This window comes from Helianthus annuus, chromosome 1, assembly GCF_002127325.2.
Source record: "Helianthus annuus cultivar XRQ/B chromosome 1, HanXRQr2.0-SUNRISE, whole genome shotgun sequence".
NCBI classification, from domain to species: domain Eukaryota; kingdom Viridiplantae; phylum Streptophyta; class Magnoliopsida; order Asterales; family Asteraceae; genus Helianthus; species Helianthus annuus.
Genome location: NC_035433.2, coordinates 142347914 through 142366250, shown reverse-complemented (window position 1 = coordinate 142366250; position 18337 = coordinate 142347914). Strand labels below are relative to the sequence as shown.

Sequence of the window (18337 nt, the reverse complement as noted above, 5' to 3'; positions counted from 1 at the left end):
GCTTAATTTTGATTCTTGTGTCTGGGTTCTAAATCATACACTTTTAATCCTAATTCCTAAACCTTAAATTGTTTGTAAGCTATAGCTCAATATTATGCAATTTCATGTATGTAGCTCAAGTAGGAAAAAGTAACAAAACAATAAGTGCAGATGTTCACAATATCCCCAAACCCACCAATTTGTTGTTCAAAAAAACAAGGTAACAATTCACTGTGAACAACAACAATGAAGCAGATGTTCATCAATGGAGATAAAGTTCTTTTAAAAGTAGTTCGTTAAAGATCAAACATATGCCCTTAACCTGTTCGATAAAATACCCCAATGAATATGTTATCACAAATGAGCTCAGCCCAAGCCTTATTTTCGATGTAATAACTTAGCTTGGGTTTCTACATTAATATGCAGGTTGACCTCTTTAACAGACAAATATGGCGCTTCAGGCATTCACTGTGCCTCTGCAATTCAAGAACTGTGATCTCTTTGGCAATGGCTCTTTGAGTATCCATCGGTTCAGAGTAGAACAAGTGAAGTGAACTTCCATTTGACTCCGGTTAATATTGGTGATATATTGGGGAAACAGAAAGAAAGGTGGGGGGTTGGGGTGGGGTTGTTTTGTTTTTATAGAGTAGAGAAGATGAAGGGTAAATTTGTCATTTCACATCCACATAACAGAGAAAACTAACCGTCATCCACTCCAGGGACTATCCGAGTAACAAACTGTCAAACCACAGGGAGTACCGGTGTAATTTCCAAAAGTTAGGGACTATAGGTGTTATTTTGCAAAACCACAGGGACTATCCGTGCATTTTACTCCCCTAAATATTTTAAATTAGTCCAAATTAATGAAAATATTTTACAATTTGGTCCCTATTGATCTCAACCATTAGATCAAAAGATCTAATGGCTGAGATTCTTTCTTATCCTTCTCACACTTTAGGCCTTTTTTACAGATCCTCTACCTATACCTATATATATATATATATATATATATATATATATATATATATAGATGGTTAAGATTAAAAATGTGACAATTCCGTAAACAATTGAAGGTGAGTAACCACTTGAAAGGGTAAATGAGGAAATCGTCCACTGTGTTGACTTTTCCCGTTCTATATTAGTCTCATCGTTGCTTTATAATCGAATAACTTTTGTTTGCTTCTTTATCTATAAATAATTACATTACACTAAAAAGTAAAGAAAGTTTTTTTTTTTTTTTTTTTTTTTTTTAATATGAGTAAATGATTGTTATAAAGTCAATTTAAAAATAGATGTGTATAAATTAACTCTAAAAAAAGCTAAAATCGATTTATATATTTTATTATTCTTCATATTTTGTGTGCTTCATCACTCTAGTCTAATTATATGCATATTTGTGTATTGCATTTGTGTTAACACTTTGAGTTCTGTTGACTTATTTGTGTGGCCATATAATTTCTTTTTGATACTAATTAATTGGGTGGCCATATGGAAGCCACTAGGATTTTTTAGAAACAAAATCTCCTTTAGAAGCACCTCTATTTTACGTGCCCACTAAAATGAACAAAACCACCAACAAAGACATGCTCTTGATGAGACCCACGACCATGATAAGGTAAAATTAAAAAAAAAACACTAGGCCGATCGTGATTGCAACCATATAAAACATTTAATAAGAGTAGGTTAAAACAATTAATTAATTAAGAGTAAGCTAAAAAACAAACCGCACATTAGATATTTTGGAATAAAATCCTATTGATGACCTGCTATAGGATATATGAAAAATGTAAATAAACCATCAGAATTAATTGAAGCTAGGAATCTGATTTTTTTTTAAACGTGAAATTCATTAAAAACAAGCTGAACCCGAAAACCGGGACGGACTACACAGACAAAACTACATATTCACAAATTTACACCAATCCCCTCAGTCTAATTACAAACCTTTCTTAGCCCTGTGTTAAAAACAAAAGAAACTAATCACCCTAACCTCGCTAAAAAGATCTTCGACATTACGTCTCTTTCCGTTGAATCTTAGATTATTTCTAGCTTTCCGTGAAGGACCAAACGATCCGACGATGTTCTCAGTTTGTGAATCTCAAGCAAATCTCTAAAAGAGAAAATGAAAAAATTCGGAATCCGGCACCAAAAACTGATTTTTTTCCCATAAACCCAAAGCGAACGAACATGCTGTGAAAAGATGATTCACCGAATCAGTACCCGCCATACAGAAGCTGCACAAGTCATCGATCACCACCACACCCCTCTTGGCAAGTGCATCAACCGTCGGAATTCTATTCATTTCAGCACGCCAAGCAAAAATGTTACATTTTTTGCGGAACCCACTTGCACCAATCCATAATAAATCGACCGCTAAAGTGTTTCTTTGAGACGAGGTGCTTTTTCATGGCAACCACCGAAAAGCCCTCCAATCCGAAGCCCAACCAGTTCCACTTGTCCGGTACGTCAGACAGACTTACCGAAACCAGGGCCGCCCTTAAAGCATGCCAATCTGCCCCTTCCACACTGGAATCCTGATCATGCCTCCATAACCAAAGGCCTTCACCTTCGAGACGATCACACACATAACAGTTTTTTACCACCTCTAAATGAAAAAGGGAGGGGAACTTTACTTTCAACGGGACGTCAAATAGCCAAGGATCCAGCCAAAACAATATATTATCTCCCCTTCCCACTACGTCCTTAAACAAGTTGCGAATCGAGAGATTATCAACCAAAGGCTTCTTAATAACCGAAACGATGTTGCACCTAATGCCGCCGTAAGCCTTTTTCGCCGGAAGAAAGTCACAAGCGGATCCTCCAACATGCAAAGCATTCACAACTTTAACCCACAAATTATCCTTTTCGTTTTTAAATCTCCATCCCCATTTAACTAACATAGCCGTGTTCACATCCTTAAGGCAGTGAAGACCCAATCCTCCCATCTCTTTGGGAGACCCGACTCTATCCCACGCAACCCAATGAAGCTTTTTTTCATCCGTCGAGCCACCCTAGAGGAACTTTCTTATCAACGCTTCCAAATCGTTCACAACTTTAACCGAAGCGCGATAAAGAGAGAAAAGGATGTGGAAAGACTTTCTAGGACAGACCTGATCAGAGTAACTCTTCCGCCTATAGATAGAAAAGAAGTCTTCCAAAGAGAAAGACGCTTCTCAAAAATATCATAAAATTGTAGTTCTAGAACTTCATCTAATGGAACTAAAAGCAATGTTAATGTGGTTCAAAATAACTTTGAAGAGTGAAGACATGTACATTTTACACTATGATTGTTCTTTTTTAAAAAAAGCCATAAAACCTAAGATTACAAATAAAATATAAAATCATGAATTAACGTAAGATGTAACATGTTAACCAAACCTTTTGACTAGTCACGCGGTTGGTCCCATGTATTCCAGTTGGCTAGGCTTATATGGCTAAAATAAAACAACACTAACACTTAAAGTATAAGACAATAAAATTAAGCAAAACTTAAATGGGTATATTATAAAATATTTTTGTAGTTTCTGATTTTCTTTGTGTAACTAATTATGTCTCAAGACAAAGAAATAAAATTACATAAATACTATGCACTTCGATGTGAAATATATTGCAAACCATTCATGATAAATAGTCGCAGCTAGTTTCATACTTTTAATAGAAAATATTGCATTTTTTCAATTTTGGTCGAAGCATGGTTATATCCGCTATAATGGTCATTTGTGACATTTATATTTATGCTATAATTGTTTTATTAGAGCTATGCGATTTGAACATATATTCTGATGTCATGTCAGTATAATTAGGGTTATGAATGTATAATGTCAAAACTTAGACCAACTACAATTATAGTAAGTTAATTAAAAAGTGTAAAAGTTACTTTTATGCTACTGTCAAATACGTAGTAGGGACTCTCTCTCTCTCACACACACTTTCTCGATGCATTCCTTCATGCCCGTTAAAAGCTTGGTGAAAGCTTCCATGGCATCTCTTTTTAGCGCCGTCTTTTGGTGAGGTGTCCTGAGGCGTGAAGCCACGCTATGATCCCTTAATAACATTATATTAACCATTTGATAACTACCAAATACATGTATATATGTGTCCAATTAATGACTACAATGTCGATCCGCATTTGATGTTGACTTGTAAAATTACGATGACCTTTAACCGAGTTAGCGTAATCTTCTGTTTTAGACTTAGCCATGTTTCAAAGAATCCAAATTCAGTTAAGTTATTTTGTATAAACATGTATTTCACATATGTTAACTTGGACTCGTTTGATGTATTTTTAAATTCAATTACACTAAAACATATTTACAATATCACCAACGTAAAAAATCAACGGGTGCCTTTATACATAGAATCCCTTGGTACATTATACGTTAAAATACTACCTCCGTCCCACTAAAAGTGTCATACTTTGAATTTTCAAAGTCTTTGTTTATAAACTTTGATCTTAACTAATTTTGATTGTGTTAGATAATACTTGATGAAGTTATATGATTTGAGTGTGTTTTACAAGTGTTTTTATCGGGTTAATTTTCATCACGTTTTATATAACACAAAAAATATATAATTAAAGTCAACGTTTATAAATAAAGACTTTGAAAATTCAAAATAAGACACATTTAGTGGGACGGAGGTAGTATTAATTAACTTCCATTTTTTTGTTTTTGATATACTACATATAAAAATAATGTATAAATCATTGTTACATAAAGCCAAATTTGTTTAATAAAATCAAAACAAACCTTAAGTAGCTAGTTTGTATTATTTATATAGTAAGTGATCATGAATTGTAAATTGTTTTTTTTTTTAAGAATTTTTTTTTAATTTTTTCTAGTAATATTATATGATTTTTTTTCTTATAGCTTGCGTTTTTTGTTATTTTTTCAACGTTGCAATATAAATTTTATTGAAAACGTATATTAGTTCGTTATCATACCAAATAAACCGAAACCAACCAAACAACATCTTTATCGGCACAAGTCATTTACTTTATTGCTTTTGCTTTTGATAAACTAGCATCATATCATTTCAATACTATACCAAGCCAAGCTGAACATCTGTATGTTTACCTATATTCATTTTTATGGGTTCGTGTTGATAATTGATATCGTGCCACTACTGTAGTGAATCGAACCAAAACCAACCGAACAACATACGTATTAGTATGGTATTTTGCTTTTGATTTTGATAAAGTAGCACCGTATCGTTACAATACTATACCAAGCTAAATTGAACATCGGTATGTTTACCTATATTCATTTTTATGGATTTGTGTTTGATAATTGATATTGTGCCACTGCTGTAGTGAACTGAACCATTGCCAACCGAACAACATAGGTATTGGTACGGTATTTATTTTTATAGTTTTGCTTTCGATAAACTAACACCGTATCACTACCTTACCATACTGAACAACATTAGCTTCATTTTTATAGTTTTTATGATACTTTTTTATTTATACAACTTTCTTTGTAACGATAAATGAATATATGTATCGGCACTAGGACGATTTGAATTGATCGATATCATTCAAACAACATTAGTGTTGGTGCCGATACCAATGTCTATTTTTTTATCTTTTTCCGGTTGATGTGAAACACTTGTTGATTTATCTTCGGTTATTATACCGAATACTATACTGGTATATCAAATTTTCCTGTATAATGAACCGAACAGATATCGATCGAATTCATGTATAAACGCGCAAAGAAATCCCAAGTTATATAATAACAAAAGTTTAAACTTGCTGAAACCGATATAGTCTAACTAACCATTGCTCATATATAATACCTATAAATTGAATGAAGCAAGGGCTTAATGAGGCAAAGTTGCCAAACTTTGAAGTGGTGAAGTGAAATTTCTAAGTGGCTATCAAGTATCAGCCGTCATTTCACTCCTTTTAAATTCACAAAAAGGACCCATAAACATAGATTTCAACGACTGTACTCGGATTGACATATAGTTGCCTTTCTCTATTAGAACTACACCCATCAAAAACTTTGCCTTACAGGCTTGCACCTCTAAACCTCACAAAACGCAGTTCATCTCCTACTGGTTTGCAACTGCAACCCTCTAAACCCTAAACAGTGAGTGAATCTTGATTGATTATCTCATCCCTATATATTTGCATGGCTGCGGTGGCGATCTTCATCTTCTTCCCCAAACACAGTTCTTTCTTATTCTCATGCAAAAGATTAACCCGCGAAAAAGAAAAATGTCCACAAACGATACGAATACGAATACTAATTCTCCTTCTGGTAGTTATTCAGGGAAACACCCGAAATACCGTGGGGTGAGGCAAAGAAGAAGCAGTGGAAAATGGGTATCAGAAATCCGAGAGCCCAAATCGCCTAATCGAATTTGGCTTGGTACATTTGCAACTGCTGAAATGGCGGCTGTGGCGTATGATGTTGCGGCATTGGCACTCAAAGGTGTTGATGCTGAGCTTAATTTCCCTGATTCAGCTGCTTCATTGCCTGTTCCAGCTTCTTCTGCTCCTCGTGACATTCAAGCGGCTGCGGCTGGTGCGGCTGCAGCTGCCGGAGCAGCAATGGATGCGTTTATGGGCAGTCTTGGTGACAGTCATGGTGCTGGTGGTGGTGTTGGTGTTGGTGTTGGTGGTAGTGAAATGGTTACATTTGAGCCACCAGTGAATATTGGAGGGGGTGCGTTTGTGGATGAAGATTTGATATTCGATATGCCGAATGTTCTAGCAAATATGGCCGAAGGGATGCTTCTTAGCCCTCCACGGATCGATTTTGTTTGCGACGAGAACACAACGGGAAACTCTTTGGACAACTTGTGGAATCTTTAGATATAATGAGTAATGAACACTCTATATACGTATGTCATGTATTGTAGAGTATGCAAATCGCCTGCTATATATATATGTATAGTAATTATAAGAATAATATGGCGATTGTTGAAGGCTATAGTTAAAAACTAGAGCTTTAAGGTGTAAAATATGTGTTGGATAAGTTTTTTTTTTTATTTGAAATGGTGTTATATGGTGCCACACACATACTATATATATGTATATGTATATATTAATAGCTTGAAGATTAGAAAATCATAGGGATTTAGCTTAATCTTCAATTTAAAGTTATACCAATAACTTAGGTGTTCATGTTCAATCAAATAAAAGAAACAAAAGTAAGAGCATGTGAAGACTTTAAGCATTTAGTCAATGGATTAATAACTGATCAAATAGTGGCATGATCTTGGTTTAGGGTTTCTGCTTATTTCTGTCCACACATCTGCAAATCATTTATAGTTGGCTCTTGAAGAGAAGTAGTACAATTCGTTGGTTAGGCAAAACATAAAAAAACAAAATATAAAATCAATTCATAACACGATGATTTTACAAGGTTTAGTGGGTGGATGTAATCAGCCTTCTATTATTCAAGGGACTATTTATCACTCTTGGAACATTGCTCTGAATATTTATAACTAAACCAAAAATGCAATTGGACCCAGGAGTTTGCCTTTTGAATTCTTCAAGTGTCAAACCCATTTAAAATCGCAGCGTATTAGTGTGGTGTACTTATTTAATTTTCATTTGTGAATATAAGTAATACCTATTGATTTGGTAAAAATTAAACCAATTGAAAACGGCTCAAATTACACATTTTTGTAGCTAGTTTCCTTTTAATCGTCTATTGTTTCTTTGTCTCTTATTTTCGATTATCAAACCTGGTTTATATTATTAAGCTCCAGATTAGAGGATGTGAAGAAAAGGATTATGAACCAAAAGTTAGAACTAATAAATAGAGTTATTGAAAATTAAAAGTGATAGAGATTTCAAAATGTAAAATTAATTTCAATTTGAAAATTAACAGTTTAAAGATAACAAAAAAATCAAATTTCGAAATTTTTATACAATAACCCCTTCTTCCAGAATATAAATATGAACTTATAAACCCCTTAAACGGGTCATGATAACACGGTTTCACACGTAATGAAGTGTCATGTTAGCTAACTCAAAACCTATTTTATACGTGTCGAGTCTTGTTTCCTGTCATGTAATGAAGTGTCCCCCCTAGGCTGACCTTAAACAATTGAAATTCTAATTTATTGGTTTGATATTGTATTTCATATCTTGCTCCTAAAATTCACACTGTCCAAATCCATACAAGCAGCCAACAATGACATTTAACATTTTGATTTGGGAAGAAATAGTATGTTTAATTTATGGTCTTATTATGGTCCACACCTTATCATAAGTTGAGATGTCACAGTCTCACCAAGGAGTCCTAGTTGATTTTGTACAACTGAAGAGAAATATGAAGTTAGCAGAAAATAAAGAATATTTTTATTAACCACCATATATTACGAGCGCGTATGTTATGTCACATATATGGCAACTTACCATGTAAATTACATACCACATCATGGGGATAATATGTCCAATATATACCAGCTATGGTACTAGTTTTTTAAGCAGTAACATGTATTTGTTGACAATGAATAATGAATGGAAAACAAGAAATATAGATATCAAATACAAATAGATCTTAACTTAGAAATGAAGGAAATCAAGTCAAACGAATTTTGATTAAACTCATTACAACGACATTAGAACTAGTTCGTCGAACACAAATCAAATATATTTATGGTTTAGTTTTTAGGGCTTAAAGTTTAACTTTTAGGGTAAGAGTTTAGGAATTAAGGTTTAGCGTTTAGGGTTTGTAGTTTTAATTTTAAGGTTTAACTTTAGAGTTTAGAATTAGGGTTTACCTTTAAGGTTTAGGGTTAAGGTGATAGGGTTTCTGCTTAGGATTCAACAAGGCTGTTCCAACGCCACTGAAGAAGTTCAATCGAAGTTTGTTTGATCTGGTTTTCTACATTTCTTAAGTTAAGGACATTATATACTGGAACCAAACCTCATACATAAAGTGATCGGATCAAATACAACAATGAATTATCATGCTAAGCGAACATGAGCCATTGATCAAGCAATGCAATATATAGTTCTTGACACAACCAACTAACCTTACACGAAAAAAACAGGTTTGGGTAGACTAATACGACCCGTTTTTTAACAGGCCGTGTTCTAGTTGACCCGTATTAAAAACGGGTTTACCCATTAACCCGTTTAACTATTTAGAAAAAAAAAACACCTTTATATTTTTGTTTTTGTTTTTACCGTTTCTATTTTGAATGGTTAGTTATAATAATGTTAGTTTTGACACATTATATTATTTATTTATCATACTCGTACTTATCGTTAAACATGTTATAGATAACCCGTTTATAAATCATCAACTTGTATTACTCATTTAAAAATAAAAACATGGGTTAAACGGGTGGGTTCGAGTTGACCCCAATTTATATAGGTTAGGCAAGGGTTACAACCATTGACCCAAATAATAGTATGTGTCGGGTTCAAGTTGATATTTTAACCCACCAACCACCCAACCTGTAACCCGTCAAACCGACACGATTGACAACCCTAGTTGAAATTATGTGGCCCCGCCATTTGGCCAGTTCTCCCATAATTTTTAAACGAATACAACTCTATCATACGTTAATATTTTTTTTTTTTAAATTACACCATAAAAAGAACATTTTATTTTCTTTAATTTGATTTAGTTATTGTTATAGATTTTATAATTTGAAAAAATATTTTTTAACACGTTACGTGACTACACACCAATACGTTATTATGTGATTACATCATATTATGTAATTACGTAATATGTTTTATATTCAGAACAAATAAATATAACGTTACGTGATTTTATATACACTATGTGATTATATAATATTACGTAATTACGTAATGTTATGTGATTATGTAGTAACGTGATTACATGAATGATTATACTCCTGATCTTTGTGCATTCGTAGCTTCTCTTGAAATTAGGCTCTTTTAGGGGATGTAGCCCGTATATATGTATAAACGGATTAAGGAATTAGAAGATAATATGAAAAAACACAATGCATAGATAGAATATCACCACACCAATATTCATCCATATTTATACTAAACCAAAGGACAGCATTAACCAACACATCCTTTCAAGTGGTAGTTACAACTAACTACGTTAATAACAAATTTAATTATAAGACTTTAGAATATAATAAAACATATATAGGATAATAATGTTAATTAGTTATAGTCTAGATAAATATTTAACGAAAAGACAGAAATGGACCTTGATATTGAAGGATCAGACCATCCGTAACAATACCATTCATAAAATTTGAAAAGAACGTACACTAACATTGCTTCGATCAGTTCATATAATCAATTATTTAAACTAACAAGTACTGAAAAGTATAAAGCTTAATACTTCATAGAGGATGTTGGGAAAAAAGTATAAAGAAGTAAGTTGTACAAAAGAGAGTTGGATTTAAAAAAGAGAGTTGAATTTTTCATGTTCTAATAAGTTGTACAAAAACCCTACAAAAGCAGATACCTGCCATATATCTTGACTAATGTATCAAGCATTTTTGACCTATTCACACAGTTTCCTTGTTTGTCAACTTTAGCCCTTTTAATTCAGTCCCTTGCACGTTTAAAGTCCATGACACGTGTCGATATAATATCGGACATGAATTTTTCGAGGTGTTACATCCTCACCCCCTTAAAAGAAATCTCGCCCTCGAGATTTACTAAAATAAATGAGGGTACTTCTCTTTCATTGTGGATTCTAACTCCCACGTGTATTCGGGACCTCTACGGGCATCCCATTTGACCTTTACAATAGGTACATACTTCCTCCGAAGCTTCTTTACCTGCCGATCCTCAATCGATACAGGTTTTTCCACAAATTTTAAGCTTTCATCTATATGCACATCTGTGTGTGGTATGACTAGTGATTCATCAGCTAAACATTTCTTCAGATTGCAGATGTGGAATACATTATGAATACCACTGAGCTCTTCAGGTAAGTTTAGCTTATAAGCCATTGATCCTACACATTCGATGATCTCGAAGGTCCTATGTATCTCGGGCTTAACTTACCTTTCTTACCAAATCGCATCACTCCTTTCCAGGGCGACACTTTAAGCAGGACTTTATCACCAACCTCGAACTTGAGAGGTTTTCGCCTTTTATCAGCATAACTCTTCTGCCTATCCCTGGCAGCTTTTAGGCGATCACGAATCTGGACAACCTTGTCCGTCGTTTCAAATACTATGTCAGGTCCTGATAATTGAGTTTCTCCCACTTCTGCCCAACAGATGGGCGTTCTGCATCTCCTACCATATAATGCCTCAAAAGGTGCAGCCTGAATGCTCATATGGTAGCTATTGTTGTAGGAGAACTCGACCAATGGTAGGTGTTTATCCCAGCTACCACCTAGATCAATCACACACGCACGTAGCATGTCTTCCAAAGTTTGGATAGTATGCTCACTCTGCCCATCCGTCTGAGGATGATAAGCCGTACTAAAATTTAAATGCGTGCCCAAAGACTGTTGGAAACTTTTCCAAAAGTGTGACGTGTATCTGGTATCTCTGTCAGAGATGATAGCCACTGGTACCCCATGCAGAGATACAATCTTATCAACATACAACTGGGCTAACATGTCAGAGCTGTAAGTTTCCTTAATAGGTAGGAAATGTGCTGACTTAGTCAGTCTATCTACTATCACCCAAATAGTATCATTTCCTTTATTAGTCTTTGGCAACTTGGTGATGAAATCCATCGTCACCATTTCCCATTTCCAAGTGGGAATTTCAGGCTGTTGTAGCAAACCTGACGGTTTCTGATGTTCAGCTTTGACTTGAGCACACGTCAAGCATTTAGCTACATAGGCAGCTATAGACTTCTTCAAGCCTATCCACCAATAATTTGCCTTTAAATCCTGGTACATCTTATCAGCTCCAGGATGAACGGAATATTTGGAACTGTGGGCTTCCTGGAGGATAACATCCCGAAGTCCTCCATAAACTGGAACCCATATTCGTCCATTCAACCTTAGGATTCCGTCCTTGCCGTAGGATAACTGCTCCTCAGTTACTCCTAGCTTCTCATCAGGATAGTTAGCTTCCAGCACTGCTTCCTTCTGTGCTGCTAACAATCTTTCATTCAAATTATTCTTTATCTCAATGTTCTTGGCATTGATTCTTATAGGCCTTATCATTTCCTTTCAACTTAAGGCATCAGCAACCACATTTGCCTTGCCTGGATGGTATCTTATTTCACAATCATAGTCATTTAAAGTTTCCATCCAACGTCGCTGCCTCATATTCAAGTCCTTCTGATTAAACAAATGTTGAAGGCTCTTGTGATCAGAGTAGATTACACACTTCGTTCCATATAGGTAATGCCTCCAAAGCTTCAGTGCAAATACAACGGCACCCAGTTCCAAATCATGGGTAGTGTAGTTCTTTTCGTGCATTTTCAACTGACGTGAAGCGTAGGCAATGACCTTGCCTTTCTGCATCAGCACACAGCCCATCCCGGTGTGCGATGCATCACAATATACTACAAATTCTTCAATTCCTTCAGGCAACGTCAGCACAGGAGCATTGCTTAACTTCTGCTTCAGAATGTCGAAAGACTCTTGCTGCTTAGGCCCCCAATCAAACTTGTTATTCTTGCGGGTGAGAAGAGTCAAGGGTGCTGCAATTCTTGAGAAGTTTTCTATAAATCGCCTATAGTATCCTGCCAGTCCTAGGAAGCTGCGAATCTCCGTAGGCGTCTTTGGTTCTTGCCAGTTCATGATAACTTCAATCTTAGTGGGATCTACTTAGATACCATGCTCACGGACAACATGTCCAAGGAATTGGACTTCACAAAGCCAAAATTCACACTTCGAGAACTTGGCATAAAGCTTTTCTTGATGAAGCAGCTTCAGAATGCAACGGAGATGCTTCTCGTGGTCAGCTTCGCTCCTTGAGTAGATGAGGATGTCATCGATGAAAACAATGACAAATTTATCCAGATAGGGCTTGCAGACATGATTCATGAGATCCATGAATGCGGCAGGTGCGTTTGTGAGCCCAAAAGGCATCACTAAGAACTCATAATAACCATAGCGAGTCCTAAACGCAGTCTTGTGTACATCTTCATCTTTAACCATCAATTGATGATAGCCTGACCTTAAATCAATCTTAGAGAAGTAGCTTGCTCCTTGTAGCTGATCGAACAGATCGTCGATCCTGGGCAACGGATACCTATTCTTGATGGTAACTTTATTAAGCTCGCGGTAATCAATGCACAGACGCATTGATCCATCCTTCTTCTTGACAAACAAAATTGGCGCTCCCCATGGAGACGAACTAGGTCTAATAAAACCTTTAGCTAGCAAGTCATCTAGCTGCGTCCTCAATTCCTTCATCTCCGTTGGTGCTAATCTATATGGTGCTCTGGCTACTGGTGCAGCTCCGGGGATGATGTCAATCCTAAATTCCACTTTCCTATCTGGTGGCAAACCAGGTAGTTCTTCCGGAAAAACCTCGGGATATTCAGAAATGACTGGAATATCTTCAACTTTAGGCTTTTGCTCATCAATAGTCACTTGTGCCATGTAAATGACACAACCCTTCTTTAAGCATCTAGATGCCTTGAGCATAGACACTTGCCCAGGTAATCCATACCGGGTATCTCCCTGAATGGTAAGTGACTCACCAGACGGAGTCTTAATTACCACTTGCTTCTTGTTGCAGATGATCTGGGCTTGGTTATGCGATAACCAATCCATGCCCAATACTATATCAAATCCGGCTAACTTCAAAGGAAGCAAGGACAAAGGAAAAGAGTGGTTCCTAAAAGATATAACACATCCATCTAACATGGTTGAGGCGGTTTCTAAGGTTCCATCGGGTAACTCCACTTCATATTTCACACTTAAGGTTTTAACAGGTAGGTTTAACAACTTACAAAACTTGTTATCTATGAACGACTTATCAGCGCCAGAATCAAACAGTACTCTAGTATATACATCATTTACGAGGAAGGTACCTGTGATCACATTGTCGTCCTGAATTGCCTCCTGCACGTTCATTTGGAAGACCCTAGCATTGGTCTTCTTGGCTTCCTCAGGCTTCTTGGCGTATTTAGGGCAGTTAGTCTTAATGTGCCCCTTCTCGTTGCAGCCGTAACAGGAAGCATCTTTATTCCTCTTGCAGTCAATAGTCTTATGCTCCTTAGACTTGCATAACCCACATGCAGGTGATCCTGATTGAGACTTGGTCTCAAGCCTGCACTTTCCAAAGTGGCGCTTTTGGCAAGTTGTGCACTTTGGCTTTTCTTCAGTTTGCTGGTTACCCTTGTTGGACCCAAATTCTTTCTTGTGGTCCGAATTACCCTTGTGCTTCTTCTCAGACCTTCGTGAGGTATCATCCTCACGCTTCCTCTTACTCTCTTCAGAGCTCTTGAGCGATCTTAGCCTAACCGCATCTAAGGTGAGGGATAGAGATAGATCAGCAGCTGATCTAAACGTAGCAGGTCTCGAAGCCTTAACACTGGCTTTGATTTCTGGGCTAATCCCCCAATGAAGCGAGCAATCCTCTTGGGCTCTGGTGTCACAAGGTAGGGAACCAATCTGGACATGGTGTTGAAGCTGGTGAGGTAAGCTTGACAATCTAAATTCTGCATCACCAATGATAAGAAATCCGATTCAATCCTTTCCACCTCATGCTGTGGACAATAGTTCTCCTTAATGAGAACAACAAACTGCTCCCATGACATATTATAGAGTGGGATCTTCCCAGCAGCTTGAATGAGAGACTTCCACCTTGCCAGTGCCTCTCCTTTGAACGATTGGGATACATACTTCACTATGTCCCTTTCAGCACAACCGCTGATATCAACAACAGTGTCCATTTCATCTAACCAGGTCATACAATCAATTGCTCCTTTCTCCCCAGTGAAATCCCGGGGTTTGCGGGAAACAAAGTACTTATAAGTACAAGACTTGGTACGTGGCTCATCATCGAACACTATTTTCTTACGTGGAACACTGTGTTGGTTTGAGGAATGTTCGACATCCTCTTTCTTAGGTCCGTCTTTCTTAGAGGGTGGTTTGCTATTAGCTTCCGGATGGGTTTTAGGAACAGATTTAGAGTGGGGTACCGAAGAGGTTCTACTATGAGTTCCACTATACTCCTTGAATTGCTCCTCTAAAGCTTTAGATACAGCTGTATCAATCAGGGTACGGAGCTCTCCTCTGGTTATATTAATCATATCATCATCATCATCATCGTGGTTTTCCAGGGCATGATTGTTCACTTCCTCCGACCTCGCCATGTAGCTTTAAGTTCTACATGAAAGAAAACAAGGGCAAGGTTTATATAGAAGTTTATACAGTTTTATCGTTTTAAACGATTTATTAACCATGGTTTTTAATACCCATTTTAGTTAATTATACAGGATTTTTATCTTAACTCTAAATTATATATATAATAGCACAAAAGGCCTAGTCACGTAGACAAGTTTAACTTTATAACCCAGAATTCCTACAGAATCAAGGTATTAAGGTTTGAATCACAGTTCATTACCTTTTCTAGACAGGGAGTTATAGGCTACCACTGTCTTTAGTCCCAGAGGACATTAATCATAGCCCGTGGGCACTTCATCCTTAAGGGACGATTATAAAACAAGGGAATTCAGAATATCCCGATTCAATAATGACTTATGCGATTTTATCGAATCACATTTGTCAAGCATATTATTTCATGCTTTCTATTGTTAACAAGGTTTTGAATCTTTTGAATAGGTTGTACTATCTGGGCCATGTCTGCAAATGACAATTAGGCTAGGTTTTACCATCTTGACCATGTCTGCAATGACAATTAGGCTAGGTTTTACCATCTTGACCATGTCTGCAACGACATTTAGGTTAAGTTTTACCTTTAAGATTCTTTTTAACATTAAACGCGGAGCATTCCTAATTTGAGATGTTAACAAGGATCTGAATCTAATTGAGGAACTACCATCTTGGCCCTGTCTTAGAACGACACTTGAGCTAGGTCTTGTCCTTTTTAGATTTTTGCCATTTTATCACAATGGTAGATCTTATAATAGGAACGTTATTTTAAACCTAACCATTCCTTTAAGAATTTAAACAAGTACATGGTTGCCCTAAACGGGACTTCTAACCGAAATGATTTACCCATGCAAGGGCAAATCTGGAAAATAAGAAAGGAACAAAACAAAAACAAAACAAATTAGGATTAGTCCTAAGTTCTTGTCTAGACTCAAGAATGTGCAATTGTATAACTGAGATTAAACACAAAAGGCTAGTGTTTAATTCACTCAGTGTTGGCTCTGATACCAACCTGTCACACCCCTAATTTCCACGTGTCACCGGTGGGCCCGGTGGGGAGTATCGTGACGTAGTTGATATCATCATAGTCAAACACACAACATATAAAATACACAGCGGAAGCAAAAGATATAGATTTATTTCAACTGAACAAAATGTAATGTTTAAGTATTACAACACCGTCGAAACAGATCCACAGGCGGATCAAAATAAAAAGGAAAACTGTTCAACAGACTTTGACATCTAAAGCTTGCGAGACTTGAGTAATGATGCCTGGAGTAGCCAGCCTATTTCGTCTAGCACCTGCACTTAGCCTTTTTGGAAAATACGTCAGTTTGCACTGGTAAATACAACTTAACTGACTCATTTTGAAAAGAGTTTGAAAATTGATTTAAATGCACTTCGGCAAAAATATTTTATAACTTGGGACAATTATTCAAAATAATCTTGTATACAGTTTTACTCATTTGTCGTCCATTAGGGCCGGTTTGTAGGGCCGGACTTAAGTTAACTGACACGCCACAGGTATAATGCCCACAAGGTTGATTCCTTATAGTGGGATACCAGTTTTTACATAAGGCAGCTGTCAGGTGTACGCCTACACCCCGTGCTTAGGTCGTGGCCATTTCATGAATGATGCCAAGGATATCCGGGACATGGTCATTTAACCCCCAAGGTCCATACACCAAATAATACATATCAAACAGGTTATGTAAATACATCAATCACAATACGATTTAAATGACTACATACACCCGACCAAGCGGTACTTTTATAGTACCGTATCCCAAGCCCGTATAGGGAAAATAAGTTAAGGGTATTTACCTGAGCAATAGTATTTCAAATACAGCAAGTGCACGTAGCTTTTACTGGGCTCCTAATCTGGAACGAAGGTTTTAATAACCTATTAGAATCCTAACGGGTCTTTAATTAAGTTTATACTTAGACCGGTTAGTTTTCAAAAGAAAGACACGGTTCAACGCATGATAAAGCGAAGACCGGTTTAGAATGTGGTTTTGACCCGACAAGCTTGTATGCTTGTTTAATATGGGTAACTTAATCACATTCTGGATTTTGAGACAAAAACGATATGGTTTGACCCGTTTCGGCTAATATATGCAAACTAGTCACAAAGGCCGATCCGAACGCGAAACATGCGTAACGGGTAACCATAAGAGTCATGAACATGTTCCACAAGTTAATATGCCTTAAATATGTTGTGACATCAGTAGGATGTCTTCTATTATGCTCAACACGAATTTAAAACCAATTTATGCCTCGCAGGGGCATTTTGGTCATTTAAAAGGTTATAAAAGGGTTTAAATATGTTTCTGAGTTTCGGGTCTGACGTAATCAGTAAAAATACTCAGTTTACTAAGTTATATCAGTAAGTTATAACTTATATGTGAAATCTATCCTTTATAACCAAACTATGCATCTTAAGGGCATTTTGGTAATTTCACATAAGCCTAAAAGGTCAAAATCGGAAATCTGATCTTAAGACCCTTGCTTACTGTTAGAATGTAGATATTTACTAAAAATATCAGTAAGCATCAAACCTTATATTTATAAAATGGTTTTAATACATACTACGGGTTAAAAACGCTTAAAAAGACGATTTGGAGCCATTTCCGGGTTTTCAAAGGAAAGCCGATAATTTTATTATTCCAGAAGGCTCAAAATACTTTATTTATCATATTATATCAGTAGAAAAAGGTTTGGGGTCAAAAGGATTTGTAAAACTCATTTTATAGCCCAAAAGGGCAAAACCGGCAATTCCCGAACCAAGCTTAGAACTCTAAGTTATGCTCAGCCAAAAAAAAATAATAAATAAAAATCCTTAAAAATCCCAAAATATTATATTACATCAGTGGGTAATAAGTTTGGTATTAAAAATTGGGTTTAGATAGGCTATATGCTAATTATGCGGTTTATTACTTACAAGCTTCTTAATTACGCTAATGAGCATTACTCTTAATCTAGACCTCAAACTGATGTCAAATTCTAGGGACAAGTTTATAAATCAGTAGTGAAGGTTTCTATTCTTTCACTTTATCAAAAATCATGTTTTAAGGTCAAAAGGGCATAATAGTCAACATTTAAGCATTTAACGGAATCATGCATATGAATTG

At 36.2% G+C, this 18337-nt stretch overlaps 1 protein-coding gene across 1 annotated transcript; it reads left to right on the top strand.

Moving 5' to 3' along the window:
* Nucleotides 1–6199: 6199 nt before the first annotated feature.
* On the top strand, nucleotides 6200–6799 carry LOC110940745 (ethylene-responsive transcription factor ERF024). The gene has a single exon (XM_022182308.2). It carries the CDS (start codon nucleotides 6200–6202, stop codon nucleotides 6797–6799), a length of 600 nt encoding a protein of 199 aa, XP_022038000.2.
* The last annotated feature ends 11538 nt before the right edge of the window (nucleotides 6800–18337 follow it).

Coding starts and splice junctions, on each gene's coding strand:
- LOC110940745 (XM_022182308.2), top strand. CDS start 6,200: ATGTCCACAAACGATACGAATACGAATACTAATTCTCCTTCTGGTAGT.